Genomic DNA, 20,212 nt, shown 5'->3' with positions numbered 1-20,212 from the left:
CTAAGCAAATCAATCCTAAACAAAATCAATCAAACCTAGGCAAAATCAGTCCATATAAAAACACTTGCTGGAGTTTTACTGATTTGGAATTATGATGTACAAGGGTTCGTTCAGCCTTTTCTTAAGAAAAAAAATTCAGCTTTTATCTACTACAGTGAATCAATAACTTCCTGGTTTTCACCTTTTTTCTTTACAATCTTGGCAGACAAATGCAGCAGCAAAGAAAAATAAATTATCCTTTGAACTTTTATTGGGATCTCTTGCAGCCAGTGCTTTTGAAGGTAACATTTCCTGTGTAATGTGAGCAGATGCTCCTGGAGGGCTGACAGGCAGCTCTGGTATGTCTTGGGCTATCTTGGTTTTCAAGAAGAGCTTAGGTAAAAGGGAAATTTTAACATGTAATCAGCATTAACTGTTCTAGACGTAAAAACACTAAAGTATTAGATTTTTAAATTTTACTAAAGTAGATGTAAATATTTGTATTGACTACTTTTGGATTCTATATTCCCTTGTAGTGCAGCTTTTACTATCACCTGAGAATCAGATGGCCTTCTGTGTCTTAATCATCAAAGCCTTAGAAAACAAAGTGGCTGTTGGAAGGTAACATAGACTTTAAAATATCCCAGTTTGCTCATTTCTGATATAATTGTATGCTTGTTTTGAAGAAGCCTTAATGTCTGCTTGAATACAACTCATCACTCTTACTGAGATTGCCTAGAAGAATAACCTGCAAAATGAAAGGAATTAGGTTAGAATTCTAGTAGTCACTTTTGTCTAAATTTATTATTTTAGAACATTCCTTCTGAAAGCAACTCATTTAGCTTTCATTTTCACTGCATATGCAAGTATGAAGAAAGGTTATTTAAGGGTTACTCACTCTAGTGTTCAGAGGGAGCTGAATTGCTCATGGAAAGACCTTTGTGGATGTAGGTGGGTTTGGATGAGGAATAGATTACTCTGGTACTCACTTCCCTTAGGAACTCAAGAGCCCATGTTCAAAATCTCATGTCAAAATCACACGAGAGAAGGGTTAGTTCTATTTTTTTCCCTGCTACACGTTTGTTGTATTTTATGTGCTTACATTTTACTAAGGGCTATAATGATCTTTAATATGAGGTGAAATGGTTATCACTGAAATTAAACCCCTTGGTTTCTAGCTGTAAAATATGTATAAACTGTAAAAAGCACTGGTCAGCATAAAATAAAATTTTCCGCTAACAGTGTGCTCTGGTTCTCTTTGAGAAAAGATTTAAAAATAATTCTGGATAAGGGTGAGTGGGTGTGAACCTAGCGCTGTGAAAGGAAAATATTACTTAAGGTAGAAGACACCAAATGTAGTTGGAACAGTTACAGATGCCAGCTGAAGTCGTGCAGTACCGTGGGTATTTAGGTACGAGGGGCTGGTTTATTTCTAAATGCACCGCAGCGATGGGGTTGTGGATAATGTGACATTTACAGCAATTTCCTTTATTCCTGTAAGCGGTGTCCCTGCGGGGTCAGCTCCTCTGCCAGCGCCCGCGTTCCCTCGCAGCTTTCCTGGCTGAGCGTTTGTTCCTGGTTTCCCACCTGGGAACGCGGGGAGAAGAGGTCTGGGCTGTGCCGGAGGGTTCAAAGCTCTGTAGTGTCGGTGCCTGTGCCTCCCCCGGCGCTCGTCCCTGCGGGAATGGGGTCAAAGCGAAGGCGGCTGCGGGATGAACCTCTGTCGCTGCGCCTGGGGCTGTCCGTGAGCGCGGCGGTCCCGGCCCCGCTGGGCTGGGGGGACGCCTGGAACAATGGGGTGCCGGAACCTGCGCTTCCTGCCGGGCCGCGGCAGGAAAAGGCCCTTTTCCTCCGCATCCTGCGCTCGCCGCTCCCGGGGCGGCAGCGTTTAATTTCCGGCAGCAGAAGGAAGACGCGGCTGCTCCGGCGCTGCTCCCCCGCGGGCAGGTGCCCTTCGCTGCGGGCCCCACCTGAGCCGCGCCGCCGGGGCGCTGCGGGCAGGCTCCTCCTTCCCTGCCCCTTCCCTGCCTCCTTCCCTGCTTCCTTCCCTGCCCCTTCCCTGCCTCCTTGCCCTGTCCGCCGCCCCGGGCGGGGCGGTCCCGGCGGTGCCGCCCGTCCCTCCCTCGCACCCGCACGGCGCTTCCCCCGGAGCCCGGCGGGGCCGGGCCGAGCGCTGCCCCGGACATGAGGATTGCGGCCGGCGGCGAGCGCCGAGCAGGAGCAGCGGCCGGTCCCCTGGGCCGCGGGGCTCCTCGGGGCCGGCGGGGCTGAGGCGCGGTGAGATACGCGGTGAGATACGCGGTGAGATGCGCGGTGATGCGCGGTGAGATGCGATGCGGTGCGGTGCCGGCTCCAGCAGGAGCATGGCAAGCGTGGGTTAGGCACCAGGACCGGCAGGGCCAGAGGCTAGGTCCGGGTCTGGGTCGGGTCTGGGTCCGGTTTGGGTCCGGGTCTGGGCCCGGTCTGGGTCCGGTCTGGGTCCGGTCTGGGTCCGGGTCTGGGTTGGGTCTGGGCCCGGTCTGGGTCCGGTCTGGGTCGGGTCTGGGTCCGGTCTGGGTCCGGTCTGGGTCCGGGTCTGGGTCGGGTCTGGGTCCGGTCTGGGTCCGGTCTGGGTCCGGGTCTGGGTCGGGTCTGGGTCCGGGTCTGGGTCGGGTCTGGGTCCGGTTTGGGTCGGGTCTGGGTCCGGTTTGGGTCCGGTCTGGGTCCGGGTCTGGGTCCGGGTCTGGGCCCGGTCTGGGTCCGGTCTGGGTCCGGTTTGGGTCCGGTCTGGGTCCGGGTCTGGGTCCGGTCTGGGTCCGGTCTGGGTCCGGTCTGGCCGCCAGCACGCCTGGCACAGGATGCCGGCACCTTGCCGAAGTGACAGTGACAGCCCCGCAGGCAGCGCTCAGCCGTGCGGAAGGGGCCGCGTGTCCTGGGGACACCGCAGGGCTTGTGGTGGCAGAGGTGTGATCCCTGTGAAATTCCCCATGTCCCGGGGGAGGGACCCGAGTGACGATCCGCACGGGCTGTGGAAGCTGCTCTCTCTGCTGGGAACGTGTCCCGAGGGGCAGCACGGTGTCCTGAGGAAATCTCCTTCTGCAGCACGTTTATAACTCCACCTTCCTCCCCCACTCTAGGTTTCTGTACCTGGGAAATTTGAAGTGGTTCCTCTCAAACCAAACAGGTAAAACTACTTGTATCGCAGGAATTTTGCTAAAGGCTTCGGTTGAAAGCAAGCATGCAAATTTTAGCAAATTATAACGCCAAAAAAGGTGGAGTTTAGATACAGGCCATGCATTTTTTTTCCTCAGGAAGTTTAATGGTTCAAAGCAGTGGTGTTAGATGAAAAGGTTGCATTAGCAGGAAGGTATGCACTCAGCTTTAGGGTATACAGATGTGTGTGTGTACATGTGTATATGTAAATATACTTCTATTATATATAAAATTATATATAGAATATACTCAGTAGTCAAGTTTCTTTAACATGATGTTAAGTACTAAAAACAGGCATCCTGTAACAGACTTATCTGTCACCCTCTATTTGTGTCTGCCTATTTTTCCCTCAGCTAATGATTAGTTCAGAGCGTAGAATGTATTATTTTCATACTTATTTTAAAAATAAAAATCCTTCTTTTCTCACCCCTCCCCCCATTTTTTCTACTTTTTTCTCCCTTCTCATTGGATATTACATGCTCTATACTTAGTTTCCACATGGAACTCTCAGGATCCCTTGGCATTTAGCTAAAGTAAACACACCCATTTTAGCTTGACTGGGAGTTTGTAGTGCGTAATAACAGTCAATGACTAATGATTCAAAGATAATCCTGAGGTTGTGCAGTCTGGCCTCTCAGTGAAAGTTTGGTCTTCACAGGAAAAAGAAACCACCCCAGAAATGCAAGTACAAATTCTTTGACTATATGTCTGACTCTAATTGAATTTTGTCTTGTGTGCTTGAAACGCTGCAGATAGGTTAATTTAATTTTTTTTTTCCTATTTTATTTATAAAGTACAGAACTCACAGGTTGCCATGTTTATGTTGCTTGTGTTTGGATTGCTACTGCAAGAAATTCTGGCTAATTCCCAAGCTGAAAATCCTGCTGAATTCCCAAACATTCCAGAAGAGCCATTCTACAGCTACAAAGCCATCAACTTGCCAGATGAGCATATCCCCTACTTTCTGCACAATAACCAGCATGTTGCTGACATCTGTAAGCAGGATGCTCTTTGCCCATATAAAGTAAGTTGCTTTTTCTCTTTGTTCCAATATCCTATTGGGCTGGTTTGTTCTTGGGAGTTGGAGCAGTTGTAGATGGTGATTAATTGATCTCCTTGCTAATTAGCCAGGGAATTTTTGTCTTATTTGTTTTAGAATATTTAAAACTCAAGAGTAATATTGTTGTGCATGTGTGTCCACTTTGGAGCCTCTACTGTGCATGAAGAATCTGGCTGCTGTTTCTCAAACTCTGTTTGAAAACAGACCAAACCAAAAGACTTTTATGCAAGATTTATGAGCAAGATGTCATTTAAAAGCCAACAACTTACTTAAATCATTTCCCATTTTCCTGTTGCAAAACCTGATTCAGTCATTCTGTGTTGCAGAAACACTTGAAGAAACTAAAATCCTGCTGGGGTTATGAGAAATCTTGCAGATCAGAGAACAGGTTCAGTTACCCAGTGTGTGATTATGTTGAAACTGGGTGGTAAGTTTCATTTTAAATGTCTACTGTACATTATAGTAAAAAAATAGTATAGTGCTCTCTTTGATATAGCTGTGAAGGAAACATTATTGTGATAGTTAGAATTTAAAGAGTGATTTTTGTAGATACCTGTGTATATATATAATGTATGTATTTATGCATAACAAGGCTTTCAGCATGATTTTAAAAACTTAACTTTTTAAGGAAGAAAATACTGAAAGAAATACTTCCTGACAGAATGTTTTCATTATTCTGATATAGCCTTGAATTCAGATTCCTAAAATAACCGTATTTCCTTTCTTAGCTTTAAAAACAGAGGAAAAAAATGTGAAAAAAAATTTCTACCCTTTTAAGGGAGAATAACTTTAAATTGTCATTGATGTTTTCACTCACACACAGCTGATAAGTGCTTCCTGTTTTGGCATCTTAAATGCCAATAAAATAACTGGCTGGTCCTTCTGTTCCATTTTCAGTGGAAAAATATTATCTGTTGAAGTTATTACTAGAATTGAGCAACAGACCTTGATTTGTTTCTTCTGTCCTTCACACATCAGGGCAAGTGACATCGAGACAGCCCAGCAGATATTCTGGAAACAAGCAGACTTTGGATATGTTCAAGAGAGGCTCAGTGAAGTGAAAACCCACTGCAAGCCTGCAGCAACAGTAGGTATTTCTGGTAGATGTGATACTTTGCACTTGTTTTAAAAAATATTTTTTGTTATTGACAGAATCCTACTTGTTCTTAACAGGGGGATTCATCTCTGAGCTGCTCCCAGTACCTTCAGCACTGCAGGGCAACAAACTTGTACATTGATTTACGAGCTGTGAAGAGAAACCATGACAGGTCTGTGATTTGCCTGTGTTATAGCAAAAATGGGATGGCATGGAAAAGGATTTGAGAGTTTCTTTGACAAAGCTGGTTTGCTTGTTGCCGTGGGTTTTACTGCTGGTCAGAGACTTGTTGCTGAAGCCCTGTAAAGGTTTACACCTCTTCATTGCTGACTGCTAGTGGTGTAAAAGCCAAGTTCTCAGTTTTATGGAATCATGATGGGTGATTGAGATCCTCCCTGATGGAAGAGAGGAAGACATTTCTGTGTCTTCAGTCATGCCCTTCCTTGGTCAGATGATACAAAATCCAGGTGTTTTTGTCTGAGGAACCAAGACCTTTCCAAGTGCCTTTATAGGTCCAGGAGCTGCATTTTTAGATACTGAGTGACTGAGGAGAGATCTGAACCTGATTCTTCCACATCCTGAATTAAAAAGCTACATATTTGAAACTGGATGAAAAAACCATGCCTGTGGTGCTGGCATGACCCTCTGCCTTGTCTTTGAAATCAGTGTCTTGATCTGGTTCATGTCTGAGACTGATATTACCCTCCAGAATGAGTTTTGTCATCATCACAGCCTGTCCTGGAAGCTAATTTAGACAGTGCTTTTAGCTAGCAACTTGTTTTCAGGAAATTTATTCTTACACCTCACTCTTCATAACTTGTATAAAATCCTTAGGTAGTGAAGTGGTTTGTGTAGTAAGGTAAGTGAAGTGAGGTAAATTTAAATTTACTGGTTTTCTTTTAATAAAAATCCCCAAAAACTACAACTAATGATGGTCCTGTCATACAGTGAGGCATCACTGTCATGAAGCAAAATTTAATTAAAATACTCATGTGACTATGTGTAAAGATTTCTAAATAACATTCTGGGTGGATTAGTGCTGCTTTCTAATATGATATCTAGACCTTCCAGGACACCACTGTCTTTAATTGGGAGTTGTGATTTACACAATTTTTGTAAAAATTCTTGATTTACACTGAGGAAAATACTCAGGTTTTAAATATGGATGAAGTGCCCTGCTGAACTATCACTGGCTTGAGTATGTAATTGAGCTTGCAGGGCACTGGTAACCCTGTTGCTGATAGACCTTTTCTAATTTGCATTAGATTCAAAGAAGACTTTTTCCAGAAGGGAGAAATTGGTGGTCATTGTGCCCTCGACGTTCAGGCATTTTTGGCTGAAGGTCAGCGCAAGAGCCCTCTGCAATCTTGGTAAGACTCTTGTCAAGGCTGCTCCCAAGTTCACTTGCTAATTAGTTCAGATTTTTGTCATTGGCATTTCCAGCTGTGTGTGAGGGATTTCATATTGAGGAAAGACCTGCTCCTTTTAAGGACAATTTGAGACTTCATGTTAGAAACCTCTGGTAATTACATCTCTGTGTGTAATTGTGTCCTGCCTCATCTGCAGCAGCAAAAGATGTGAAATCATCTTGCAGTTGGAAGTTGTAACCTGCAGCTGTTTTCTGGGCAAGGTGCTGGTGCTGTGCCTGGTCTGTGTAGGAGGGGTGATGGTTCTGTGGTGAGGCTGGCCTTGTGTGGGTTCAGAGTCCTTGGTGAGGATGGTCTGGATGTGTGCTCACATGGAGCTGTGCTGGGAATGTGGGGTGGGCTGACTCCACAGGCTGAGTAGGAAGTGCAGAGCATCACAGTTGGCATGTTAGCACTTCAAAGCTGCCTTGCCAGTTAATTGATGAAGGAACTGGAGCCATTAACATCCATATAATAATTTATTCTCATCCTTTGCTTGTATTTTCTTTTTCTTTCCCCATTTTTCATTGATGTTTAATTTAAGTCAAGAGCTACTGCAGGGGAGGAAGACTTCTCTTCTACCTGCTACTCACCACTGCTCATCTTGTTTAGATGCAGGAGCAATAAATACTGCCTCTGCATTCAGTATTCCAACCAAAGCATGGAAATCTCTGCTTAAATCTCTCTGGCAAGGCAGATCAAGCTGGGTGGAGCCACAGATCCAGGCTCTGAGGCTCTGTTACATCCCTGCTGCCTTGATTTGGAGATCAAAGGTGCTGTTCACTCCTGAGATCAAAGACAGTGTTTAACCTCTAGAAGCCCTGAAGAACCTTCCATTATAATTTCAAATCATTTTAATTGTCAGACTCTATCAGTTTGCAGCAGTCCTGTTAACTGAAATGGACTGGAAGGACAGTTACTAAACCTGAGACATAAGAAGTACATTTGTTTAAATGTGTTGATGTCAAAGGACATTCTATGTGATTGGATCTTTCTAGGTTTGCAGAACTCCAGACATTCACTGCATTAGACTTCAGGCCTCTAGAAGATGGACAGTGTGACATTGTTATTGAAAAGCCAACATACTTCATGAAATTAGATGCAGGTAATTGGTATTTTTAGATTTTTTTTTTGTACTGCAGTAAAAAAAAGCTCATATTCAACTTGCCCATCTACATGATGCCTTTGTGATAGTTAAGTTCACTTGTAATAATGGTGCGTTTGTTAGTTCCTTTTTAGTTCCTCTTTTTGGTGTAGTTCCAGTGATGAACTTGGAAACCAAAATTTGAAAATCTTGTAATTTCCCACAGATGATTAAAAAAAAAAAATCAGAATAATTTCCTGTTTTTTTCCCTGCATGGCTGTTCTCTGCACTGTGGTTTGGCAGAGTTTGACTTTGTGCCAAAGGCTGTTCTGTCTGTGTTTGTGCATGACAGGTTCCATCCCATCAAGCACAAGGTGTGGGTGTCTGTGTCCTGCAGTAGGTGCTCAGCAGCAGGACTGGGGGCACTGATGACAGGGAAGAGGCACCTTCAGCAATCTGACATTTTCTGAGCTTCACCAGCATTTTTGTTGGTGGAGGAGGGTGTTGAGCAGCTGCAGGGGGTGAGCTGTGTTTGGGCTGGGTGTGCTGGGTTCTGTCCCAGCTGTGGCTCCAATTCCTCCTCTTCCCCTGCCACCCCTGACATTTTGAGCCAAGTTTGAATGGAACTGGACTGTGTGACCTCCTTTGTGCTCCCTCCTCTGTTTCAGGGGAAGTTTTTGTGCACCAGGGAAAGTACAAGTTCTGTCTTAAGCTTCCCTCAGCCCCACTAAAGCAGAACCCAGACCTGTGCTCAAGACCAGTTCTCATGTTTCCTTGTGTCTGACTGGGCTGTCTTAAAGCAGGAGATGCTTTCATATCCTTCAGAAATCAGCTGCAGACTGTAAAGAGAAACAGCACATGAAGCTCATCTTAATCTTTATTTTGGCCACTCTCCTAACTCTTTTGTACTTGAAAAAAGCACATTTTACCTCAGATTTCTTTCCTTGATTTCTTCCTTTTAGGGGTTCCTTTTTTTAGGGTGCATTAGGAGGATTCAAGGTGGCAGAAGCAGAGGAAGTTAATATAAAATGCAGTCTGCTAATCAGGAAAAATCCATAAACCAATAAAAGTGGAGCAAGTAATGCTGTATTTTGCTAACAATTCTTTCTTTTTCAGGTGTTAATATGTACCATCACTTCTGTGATTTTGTCAATCTTTACATTACCCAGCATATCAATAATTCCTTCAGTACTGATGTCAACATAGTCATGTGGGACACTGTAAGTCTGCTGTTCTTTCAACATATTTGTGATGGGTTTTAATTCTGCTTTATAGAGGCTCTGAAGGTTTTGGTAGCCAATCCTTAGCTCTCTCATGGGCATAGCCATGTGGAACTGATACATTTCTGAATCCTTTTATTACAGGGGCATGAGTAATAGTCAGAGAACAGATTTTCTATGATAAACCATGTGCTGTTGGAATGCTTAGCTATGCTAGTACATAGTTATACCTTTTTTTTTGGGTGTGACCTCAAAAATAGCCTGATCAATATTTATAATCTGTAGCATTTGAAGTTTTAACTGCTTTTTGTAGTCTCTTTGTCTTGGAATATTGAAGTAGATTTGCTCAACTGTTTCTGCTATATTTAAAAAGAAATTCAGTCTTGCATGTTTGTAAATTAGTGATGTGCAGCCTGTAGTAAAGAAAAAAGCTAAATTAAATCCTTATATATTAAAACAGAGTTTAATATTTAATTCCTTTAAGTGTTACTTCCCTCAATCACATCTCATATTGCCATGATAACATTAAACAAGTTTTTAAGTGGGGCTGTTTCTTCTGTACTGCTGAGTTGAAACCATGACTGTGTTTGAATAATATTAGTTTTATTGGACAGTGTTTAAGTTGTGTAGGAGGGTATTAAACTAAATAAAAAACAACTGGGCAATATGTGATATGGCAGATAACATCCATAATCTGGTCCAGAAATAACAGTTTTTGAATATGACATTGTCCCACACCTCCTTTGTGATCATAAAGTGCTGAATTTTCTCTCTCAGCATTTCGTGCTAGGACAACTAAACTTCACTAGAGAATGGTAAATATTCCCTGCTTGCTGTTTAATGAGAAACCTGTTTGGCTAGAAGAAACTGTTTTTTCTAACTCTATTGTATTTTAAAGCTAAAATCAGTGCCATCTGTCAGCTAAGTGAGCCCTCTAGGTGTTGCACAGGGACCTGTTAATCCAGCTCTGATGGCTTTCTGTAAAGATCAGGTGTCTTTCAGCATTGTAAATCACTCTGAAAAGCAACTCTTTGTCTTATAGAATCAAATAACTCTTTCAAATGCACCATTCAAAGTTTGTAGTGCCACACTGTTATCATTTTAAATGAACATTACCTGCTCAGGCAGCTGGAGTTCATTGCTGTGTAAAACCAGGTGATGGCACCAGACAACTGCTGATGAACTGTCTGTACTCATCAAAAGGTGGACTTGAGCTTATTATTAATTCTCTTTTTTTTCCCCCTTGATGTAATTAGATTTGGCCATACTTCCTAGCTACTGTTCTTATTAAAGAGTAATGCCCTTAGATGTAGGTTAAACAAAGCAGAAAATGAGCAGGAATTCCACTGGGTGTTGGTGTGCAGGGAAGAAATGTTTATAAAGCACTTTTAAGGAGACCAGAGAGGGTTAGAAAGTGGTGCTTTCATCAGTCCTCCACTTCTAATCTGGGAGAGCAGTTCTTGTAATACATGGCCAGAAGGGAGTCTGGAATGTAAAATTCATTAAAACCTAATGGCAGAGCAAGAGGAAACCTCTTGAACCGAAGGAAATCTGTGCCCTTTAGATTCTTTTACATTTCACCAGATATCCGTTCTATCTCTATCATTTGTAGTCCTATTTTCAAATTTCCTATTTAGTGTGTTCCCACACAACTTCCCAAGCAGCCTGAGCCAGCCCCAGAGTTGAAAATAGCTTTAGTGAGAATCTGCACCGGGGCTGCTGAGGGCACATTTAATTGCATTCAAAGAGCAAGAGGTGGTGATCAGCCCTGGGGTGTGTAGGAAAGGTGACAGATTGAAGGCAGGAGCCCCTGCTGCTGGCATCATGCTGCAGGGAGTAGATGGCTTTTTAAAAGTTCCCCACAGAACTTTTAAAGGGGGAAGTTTTTTACTGCTCTGTATAGAAACCTCTTAGCTGTTCCTTCCACCAAATCAGGTTGTTTCCTTCAGTTTGTGATACATGTGCCCTATACAAGTGACAGTCCCAAAACAGGCAAATGGAAAACCACCTTGTTGTGACTTTTTATCTCAAACTTCAGTGCTGCACTTGAATTCCCAGGTGATTTTGTTTTTTTAATCTCAGATGTTGTTGTTTAGGCCTTCTACCATCCCTGTGTTTGTGTTACTTCTAATTTAACTTGTGTTCTGTTGACCCTGGGAAAGGTAGTAAGGAATTCTCACTCTTAACTCAGAAATTATAATCTGCTATTGAAGAAATTGTCTAGCTGGCTAATTTATAGCAGGTTTTATTAAAAATTAATGACCTGAGAGGTAATTTGAGTTACCTGCCAGTGCAAACACAGAGTTTGGTGCTGTGTTCTGTGCTAGGCCACCTTGGGTCCTGTGGTGGTGTTGCACATATGAGCTGTATTAAAACTTATATACAGAACCTGAAAATCATGAAGAGAGGTTCTAATATGCATTTATGTAATTGTTGTACCCTTGTTTTTCTTGCTTTCCTCCTAGAGCTCATATGGCTATGGTGACCTGTTCAGTGAGACATGGAAGGCATTTACTGACTATGAAATAATTCACTTGAAAACCTTTGACTCTAAAAGGGTATGGGATTCTATATTTTTGTTTTAATTCATGGTCACTTGGAATAAAATAGGACAACTTCTCAAGCTGCTTGGGGTCATGGCTGTTCCAGAGGAAAGCATTAATGTTTTCCATACACATTTAATTTGTGCAGCATGAATATTCTACCTCAGAAACAAGAACTGTAACTTGATTCTGTCCTTTATATGGATGGACCTAACTTTTATGTCCTGTGAGGTATTTCTGAATAGGTTTTGCTTCTGCAGGACTCCTAACTGAAGTTAAGTGTTACCAAATAGTCTTTCTAAAGTCTTCTGATACCTCCTGAGGTAACTACTGGCATTTCCTGTTGCTTATCATCAAAAAAAAATACACACACAAAAAATGCATCCATTCATTCAGAGCTCATTTTAGCCTCTTCAGTCTAGTAGTAAACTCATTAAGTGGTTTCCCTCTCTTTAGTCCGTGTTTGTTCTGATTTGGGGTGTTTCCACCACTCTTGCAGGTCACTGGGGAGAGCTGTTGTGGGATCTTTGTTCTATTCAGCAGAGGAAGCCAGGCTGTCCTTGGCAGGGGCAGGAGCTGCTGGCTCGTTAGGAGCAGGGCTGGCAGTGAATGGGCTGGGGGAAGGCAGCAGTGGGCTGGCTGTAACTCCTTGTGGTCCCTTGCCAGGTGTGCTTTAAGGAAGCTGTGTTCTCTTTGCTGCCCCGGATGAGATATGGATTGTTCTATAACACACCCCTGGTGAGTCCCTTTGTCCATCCATTCTCACCAGGAGGGTGTGGCAGGGTGGAATCTGAGCTGGGGAATTCCTCCAGCATCCTGAAATACACTGCAGTGAAGGTTCCAACTTCTAGTGGAATGATCTTCCCTAAAGATTGGGATTTTAAAGTTATTCCAGCTGGTTGTGTGCAGTCTCCTGTGTCACAGCTCAGGAGGTGCAAATTATTCCTCTTTAATGGGTGGGCACTGTGAACTAACTGGTATTTTTGCAGAGCACAAGAGCTTGAGCACAGTCAGACTTCCCTGAGGGTATTAGCTCACACACTCAGGCTCTAGCACCAGAGAGTTATATTTCTTTTTAAGTGAAAGTGCCACTTGTACTGCAGTGAATAACACAGTGCATGATACTGGGCTTTTGTTCCACAGAATGGTAAAAACCCGACCACAAAGCTCAGTTTTCTGAGCAAAATAACTGTATATTAACAATTGCTTTTTTTAATTTCAGATCTCTGGCTGTCATGGTACAGGGCTGTTCAGAGCCTTTTCTCAGCATGTGCTACACAGATTAAATATTACCCAGGAAGGACCCAAGGTGTGAAAACTGCATAATACAACTGTAATATGCTTCTTGCCAGAGAACAGCAGGAGCAAACTGAACCAGTGGGGAATGGGGGTGTATCTGTGGATTTTTTGTGCTTTCCTGTGATGTTTAGGGTTTGGGTTTTCCCTGTAAAGGCCTTCAGAGAACATTTGTGCATGCTTTATGCTGTAGGACAAACCTTAGAGCATTCTCCTTCCCCCCTTAGGGTCTCTCTCTTCCCTGTATCCATTCTCTGTGCCTTTGTGTCATTCCCAGTTGAGTCAGACACGTTCCAGGGAGCAGCAGTGGGGATCCTGCAGAGCAGAGCAGAGCAGAGCTTGCACTTTATCAATCCCTTTGGATACTGCTGAGCTCAGATCAGAGCTGCAATCTGTGGGATCTGGTCCTTCCATGCTTGCCCAACACCCTCTGTCTGGTCTGGGTTTCTGCTGCTCACTCTGATGGTTTTTGCCCATTGCCTTGGTGGCCAGGGCAGTTCTGGGCCAGTTGAGGTCTCCAGTTCTGCTGGAGAGTAGCCCACATGTTATTGCTGAGAGCACATTCAGAGCTCTGCACAGGCATTTAGTTATGCTTCTCCTGCTGACACTAATGGGAACCATGCAGTTAAATCTCTTTATTTCACTTGGAACGCTCACCCCTGTGAGCCCAATTAATTAAAGGAGGTAAAAGGAGGAACTGTTATAGAAGTAAAATATTTTTTTTTCCCAAGGAACTTGTGCACAAGCCATCCAGAAAGCTGCTTTCCTGCTTTCAAAAACTGCAATATAATGTGTAATACAAAGGCTCTTTTGTACTGAACAAAATAAATCTTCCAGAAAATATTCAGTTCTTGGTTAATAATCAGACTTTCACAAAGTTTTTGGTGCTTTGAATCCGTCAGAAAATATGATGTGAATTTTTAGGTGGTTACATCATCTACTTATTACATGTGGAAGGAACATATTTAGTTGCTCAAATAATTGCCAGAAGTAAATAGAGAAGAGTTTGGGTTTGTTTTTTTTTTTGTGAGGGCTGCCTCTCAGCTAATACACTGCTGCTTTTTTCTTTTTAGGATGGGAAAATCCGAGTCACCATCCTCGCACGCAGCACAGACTACCGGAAAATATTAAACCAGAATGAGGTGTGGTCCTTTTAATCTTTGAAAAAGATTTATTAGAAGCTAAGTTTTGCTCATTGGATTGATTTGGTTTTTTTCAGGTACAGCCAAGACATTTATTTTCTGGCAAATCTTGGACAAATATGTCCAATGTTTATATTAATTTGTTCTAAAATGTCTTTTAAGCAGTCTCCATTTTATACCCCAGACACTGAACCTTGCTGCCCTTTCTAAATATCCAGTGGAAGACTACAAATGTAATACTAAAAGTATTTCCTCTGAGCAAACAGACACTGCAGATCTTCTGATAAAATGAAATTATTTCACTTTCAGATTATTCCTTTTATTTATAGCATCTCCAGTGTTGAGGTCTAACAAAACCCTTTGTGATGCCTGCAGACTGGAGTGCACAGCCCTTGTATCAGAGTTTGTGCACTCAGAATATAATGAATTTTCATATTGATTTAGGGTTTTGAATCGTGCCACTTCATGGACTAGTGTAAAATTTTCATTCATGGTAAAATGCTAATATTTAATGTTTTCATACCTGATTTCATTCTCTGCTGTTAGTGTCTGACAAAAATGAATTGGGATTATCATCCCCAACTTATGCAGGGAGAAACTGAGGCTCGTGTGATGCAGTAGCTCAGAGGCAGAGCAGACAGAGCAAAGGATCTGTGCTTTATCTGCTGGGCTGTCTCAGCTGATGCTCCCCTGCTGCACATAGTTTGTATTCTGGTACCATGGCAAAGAGAGAAGTTGGTTTTATCTTTGCCAGGTCAGGAGTGTAAGGGAGGAATTAACTGAAGAAGGACACCAAATCCTTGTCTTTTTATTGTTCTCCCCAGCTTGTGAATGCTTTGAAAACAGTGTCAACACTGGAGGTCAGAGTGGTGGACTACAAGTACAAGTGAGTAGATGGAGGAAGCTGGAGTGAGCTGTGGCTGCTGGCAGCTGTGTCTGCCCCAGGTACAACCTGGGCAAAACCCAAGGACTGGGTGAGGTAGTCAAGCACACCCATTCCATAATGCCCTGCTTAGGGTTAGCAGGCTCAGGTTAAAGGTTTAAAATCCCTTTTGCTGCCTCTCCCAAAGCCAGCTGTGCTCCCATCACCTTTGTGCAAATTGCTCTGCAATGACTCTGTTAACAGGAGTTTCCCTTGTATCGTGCCAATGTCTTATTTTATCAGTAATCAATGATAACTCTGATTATTTGCTGCCCTGGTGGCCCTGGAGGCACCACTTGAGGTCAGTTTGTGGTGCCAGGTGTAGTAGGCACTGTGCCAGGAAGAAATGGATTGAAGGAAAAGTTCCCAAACCATGCATGCCTATCCCAAATTGGAGCATCTCCACCTGGAGCTGTCATGAATCATGCAGGAAGAGTGAGAAACTGGAGCAGCACTGAGACATCCGTGTTCTGGCCAAACACAGACAGTGGGATAAAATTTATTGGTGTATTTTACATTACATTGAATGCAGTTCAGAACCTGAACTGAACTTTCTGCTGAATTTTAGGTTTTGTTTGGGGTATTTTGTTCTTAGTTTTTGGAGGCTTTTTTTAGGTGATGCATTAAAGAAAAACCCTTAAGCTTACAAAAACTTTAGGTTGGCAAAAAATGTTTTTGAAACAAATTCTTGTGAAGTTTTGAAACCTGCCTGCATTTCTTTTGCTTCCATGCTGAGTTACTGCTGGCTGCAGCATTTGTGATTCTCAGTATTGTTTTTTGAAAAATCACTTCTCTCTTTCAGTATTCCCTTAAACCAATTTTGTTGTGTTGTCTGCAGGGAACTTGAATTTTCAGAGCAATTGAGGATTACCCACAACTCTGATATATTCATTGGGATCCATGGAGCTGGACTGACCCACCTGCTCTTTCTGCCAGACTGGGCTGTTGTGTTTGAGCTGTAAGTCTGTCTGTCTGTCTGTCTGTCTGTCTCTCCTTCCCCCTCTATTTGTTGCTGTGTGTTAAAGAAGCCTCTCCCTTCCTGGTATTTGACCATGAATGTTTGTCTTGCAGCCTTGTTTAGAGTTCATATTTGGCAGCCTCTTCTCCTGGGGATCAAAACAGAGAAAGCTTTCATTATAAAATACAGTGTAATTATATCATACAGGCTAAGCCTGTGATTTCTTAATCTTCCATGGTATAAATATAATGGGGAAAAGGCAAACCATGAGAAAACCTCATTGTTCAGGTTCTGCCTGGTGAGTCTGAGATCCAATGATGTTTTAGTGATCCAGGTGAATTGATTATGTGCATGTCCAGGGCTATTATTGATATTAATTGATTATGTGCTAGCAACCCCCTGGAGGTTTTTCTATGCTCCTTGTTCTGCTCAGGACCAACTTGCTGGCCAAGGTCAGTTCTGTGCTGTGTTTTGTCTAAAATTCTCCTGTAGCTTCCTTTTAAACTTATTTTGTCACTAAGTAGGGTGTTAGCAGACCCTCCAACCTACAGAACAAAGCAGAAATCCAGAGTGCTTGTTAGAAGAGCTCTGAATTCTCCATCCTGGGAAATTCTGCTGTGGGAATGCTGCAGAGCTGGTGTTTTGCAGCATAGTCCTGGCTCAAGAATGTTTTGTCCAGTCTCCAAATAAGTTCAGAAACTCAGGGGTGGGTTGTTTTTCACATGTCCAAGAGCTGCTGCAGCTGGACAGGGACATGTCTGACATGCAGATGCTCCTCCACATCCTGAGAGCAGAAGGCAGCCCTTGCTGTTTCAGTGGAGCAGAATTTCTGGTTTTGGTACCTTAGAACTGGACAACAGACATTCCATTTTTCCACCCTGGTAATTTCAGCATAATCTCTGTTGGTAAATATGTTTTTTTCTGCCTGTCCCTAGCTACAACTGTGAGGATGAACGTTGTTACCTGGATTTGGCAAGGCTGAGAGGCATTCATTACATCACTTGGAGGAAAAGGAATAAAGTATTCCCTCAAGATAAGGTAATGGCCACACTGGAAGGGTGAGGTGCTCTAACTGAAGGACAGAAATCCTGCTTTACCTACCCATGTCCTGGTATTTGAAAGATGATATTAATTCTTTAGGCCAAATTAACTTCCCTGTTAAGATTAAGAAATCATTTGATATTAATGGCTGAGGGAAGAAGAGCAATGAAATTAATTGGCCATGAACCATTCATAGCATGGCTGTTATGCAGTTCCTTTGCTGATTCTTTTGCCTCAGATCAGAAATAATAAATTTAAATGGCAGAATCTCCATTTTTTTCCTTGCTTTTTGGAATGGAAGATATATTGATCTTTTTTTTTTTTTTTTTCTGTCTAAAAGTCCTTATCTTGTTTTTCTAGGGACACCACCCAACACTGGGAGAACATCCAAAATTTACAAACTACTCCTTTGATGTGGAAGAATTTATGTATTTGGTGCTTCTGGCTGCAAATCATGTTTCACAGCATTCCAAGTGGCCATTTAGGGTAAAACATGATGAATTCTGAATTAGACTTCTGACTGAAATACTGTTTTTAATTAATCACAGAATTACCTGGGTTGGAAGGGGTTTTAAAGACCATCTCATTTCACCCCCTGCCAAGGGCAGGGACACTTTCCACTGTCCCAGGCTGCTCCAAGCCCTGCCCAACCTGGCTTTGGACATTTCCAGGGATCCAGGAGCAGCCACAGCTTCTCTGGGCACCCTGTGCCAGGGCTCACCACCCTCACATTTAAGACTTTATCCCTTGTATCCAATCTAAACCCACTCCCTCTCAGTTTGAAGCCATTCCCCTTTGCCCATAAAAAAATAAATTTCCCCCTATGAGGGAAATAACCCATTGTAAATTTGTCAGACCACTTCTTAGCACTGTACCTTGTCTTTATAATTCCTTTCTAATCTGGGAGGGGTTTTTGATATGTAAAAACTATTTTTTCAGACTGTTTCTGGGGTTTTTTTTTTTCACTGTATTTCTGCATTCCAGATTCTGAAATGCTCTTTATACAAAGATATGTCCACCCATTTCATGTAAGGTTTTCTGGGGTAGATCCAGGGTCAACAGACACTGCAAGCTTCTACTTTAAATTTAGAAACATTTTCACATTAGAGAGCACAGTCTTATGATTTTGCATTTAAATATAAACTTTGACTCTTGTCCCTGTAGTTATAAATGCTCCAATACAAGAGGTCTGCACAGTAGCTTCAGTCAGTTTTCTCTCTCAGAGCAGGTAAATATTTTCCTGAGTATTTCAAATTTCAGGTAATCTGGGCATTTTCTACCTTTTCACAAAAACCATCACTCTGCATTGGAAAACTTGGGCAAATTTGAATAAAACTTGATTTTTTTGGAGGATTCTAAAGGGAATGACCTTCTGTTTTTTTTTAAGGACAAATGATAAAATATGTAGAGTGTCTTTCAGATGCAGCTGAAAGGAAAGGAATTGATGAGGAACCTTGTTCTTGGAGTCACTAAAAGCCTAATTTTTAATATTCTTGTTTCTTCAACATTTTGAAGAGTTAATCCAGAAAACTTTTTAAATGAAATATTTCCAAAGTCAGTAGCAGTGAAGGGAATATTAAACCAAAGCTGAGTTATTTTTGAAATTCCCCCTGGAGCTGAGATGTTCTAGTGAGGAAAATAAAGGTAGCAGTTCTTTTATCTTTAGTGGGGCCAGCAGGATGTGTAGAAGAATCAAGTGCAGTGAGATAAAACCTTAGAGTTCCATGTTAAATTATGGATTTTTGGGGGAATGTGTCCCCATGCTGGAAGTGCAGTTCATACAGTCCTGGTGGTTTGGGGCAGGCACACATTTGTATGGAAAAGCAGGAGAGTTCTGGTAAATACAAACATTTCACTGCTCTAATTGTAGATGATATTGACTTCCCTTCCCCAGCAATTTCACAGAGTGTGGCTGCATTTACAGACCTGTCTGTACTGCCAGGGATGAGTTACTGTAAGCACAATTTTCATATAGATCTCTCATGACCTTAATCAGTGCACAGGGGGAGCTGGGTAGAGCTGAGACCTTCAGATATTTTGTGTATGTGGTGCAATTCTTCCTGGAGAGTGTTGTTTTACTGAGGGAGAAAACTGTTTCACTTTAAAGGACCATAGAAGCAAAATTGCACTTCTTAATATGAGGGGGGAAAAAAACCCCCAAACCTTTGAGCAATGACATTTCCTGTATTTGTATGTGTCTGTTGGGGTTTTTACCTTGTGGGTTTTTTAAAGTAAAAAAAAAAAGTGCAAAACTTAAGCCAGTAAAATATCTCTGTTTGAAAGAAACCAAGTCAAAGGAAAGAAGACATTTAATTATGAACTGTGCACATATTTTTTTTTTAATAAAAAGCTTTTTAATTAAAAAAAAAAAGTTTCAAATGTTTTGATAGCTTTCCAGATTTTAGAGGCAAACGTTTTAAATACTATTAATTGCTTGGAGTCACATGTTTCTTTCTCCTGCCATGACAGGTTGATGTTCTGAGGTCCAAAGTGATATTTAGATTTGTTTACTTCAGAGTCATTCAGAGGTGATACTGCTGGCTTTAGTGCTGGGCATTTGAAGATTGGTGTGTGAAATTCTCTGTATATATTTAACTTCCTGGGGTGCAGGTGATGCTGCTGAAGCAGTGAGTGAGTGCTTGAGTCTGCAGCTAATGAGGAGCTGCTCTTTCAACTGATCACTAAAACAAATGGTAGAACATATGTGTGCAGGAAGGGACTTAATCCAAGGGCAAAATATCCTGCCAGCATTCACCAGTTTCTGCAAATTTGAGTGCAGTGTCAACAGTTGATGGCCAACAAGTTATTCAGCCTTTATGGCTTAATATTGCTAGGATGAGAAGATTGTTTGTGTTGATTAACTTTATAAATAGTACAAGGTTTTTTTGGCAGCAGAAGGAGGTTTGGTTGGATTTTTGGGTTTTGCCATTAAATCCTGAGGGAGTTTGGACACAGCAGAGTTCTGGATTGTGACGTGAAGAGCATCTGGACCATCTTGTGTCTGTCTGGAAGTTGGAATTTGAGGGAAGCCATGAGACTTTTGGGCCACTTAAGGCAGGATATAGCTCTGGGTTAAGTTTTCCTAACATATCATGGGACTCTTGCTCCTTGCTACTTCTCATTTTTTAAATTTTTTTTTTTTTTTGGTCTCTCCAGTTTACCCAAGTTTAGAGTCTAAGGGGCACCTTGGCATCAGTGTGATGAATTCAGTTTTGGGACTTAATGTAATGTTGCAAGTCCTGAATGCTTTTGGGATTGCCTGTGTTTCCTGTA

At 42.3% G+C, this 20,212-nt stretch overlaps 1 protein-coding gene across 3 annotated transcripts; it reads left to right on the top strand.

The window, feature by feature from the left end:
• The first annotated feature begins 2,097 nt into the window (after positions 1-2,097).
• On the top strand, positions 2,098-19,278 carry EOGT (EGF domain specific O-linked N-acetylglucosamine transferase). 3 transcript variants are annotated; one of them, XM_079317440.1, is made up of 17 exons: positions 2,098-2,302; positions 3,096-3,142; positions 3,966-4,195; positions 4,558-4,658; positions 5,210-5,318; positions 5,405-5,499; positions 6,593-6,697; positions 7,732-7,838; positions 8,934-9,037; positions 11,503-11,595; positions 12,247-12,318; positions 12,803-12,889; positions 13,950-14,018; positions 14,843-14,904; positions 15,779-15,898; positions 16,834-16,936; positions 17,300-19,278. In XM_079317440.1, the coding sequence occupies exons 1-17, from the start codon at positions 2,286-2,288 to the stop codon at positions 17,444-17,446; spliced, it is 1,668 nt and encodes a 555-aa protein (XP_079173566.1). In that variant the 5' UTR covers positions 2,098-2,285; the 3' UTR covers positions 17,447-19,278. The 3 variants fall into 3 exon arrangements, with proteins under 3 accessions (XP_079173566.1, XP_079173568.1, XP_079173567.1); XM_079317442.1 differs by having other exon boundaries at positions 2,100-2,268; positions 3,971-4,195; XM_079317441.1 differs by having other exon boundaries at positions 2,100-2,268.
• Positions 19,279-20,212: the final 934 nt, after the last annotated feature.

Source organism: Erithacus rubecula (assembly GCF_903797595.1).
Source record: "Erithacus rubecula genome assembly, chromosome: 13".
NCBI lineage: Eukaryota > Metazoa > Chordata > Aves > Passeriformes > Muscicapidae > Erithacus > Erithacus rubecula.
The sequence above is the reverse complement of the archived record's forward strand: the minus strand, read 5'-3'. Positions and strand labels throughout refer to the sequence as shown.

Coding starts and splice junctions, on each gene's coding strand:
- EOGT (XM_079317440.1), top strand. Junction 12,319..12,802: donor TGTTCTATAACACACCCCTG/GTGAGTCCCTTT, acceptor TTTTAATTTCAG/ATCTCTGGCTGTCATGGTAC. Junction 16,937..17,299: donor AAGTATTCCCTCAAGATAAG/GTAATGGCCACA, acceptor TTGTTTTTCTAG/GGACACCACCCAACACTGGG.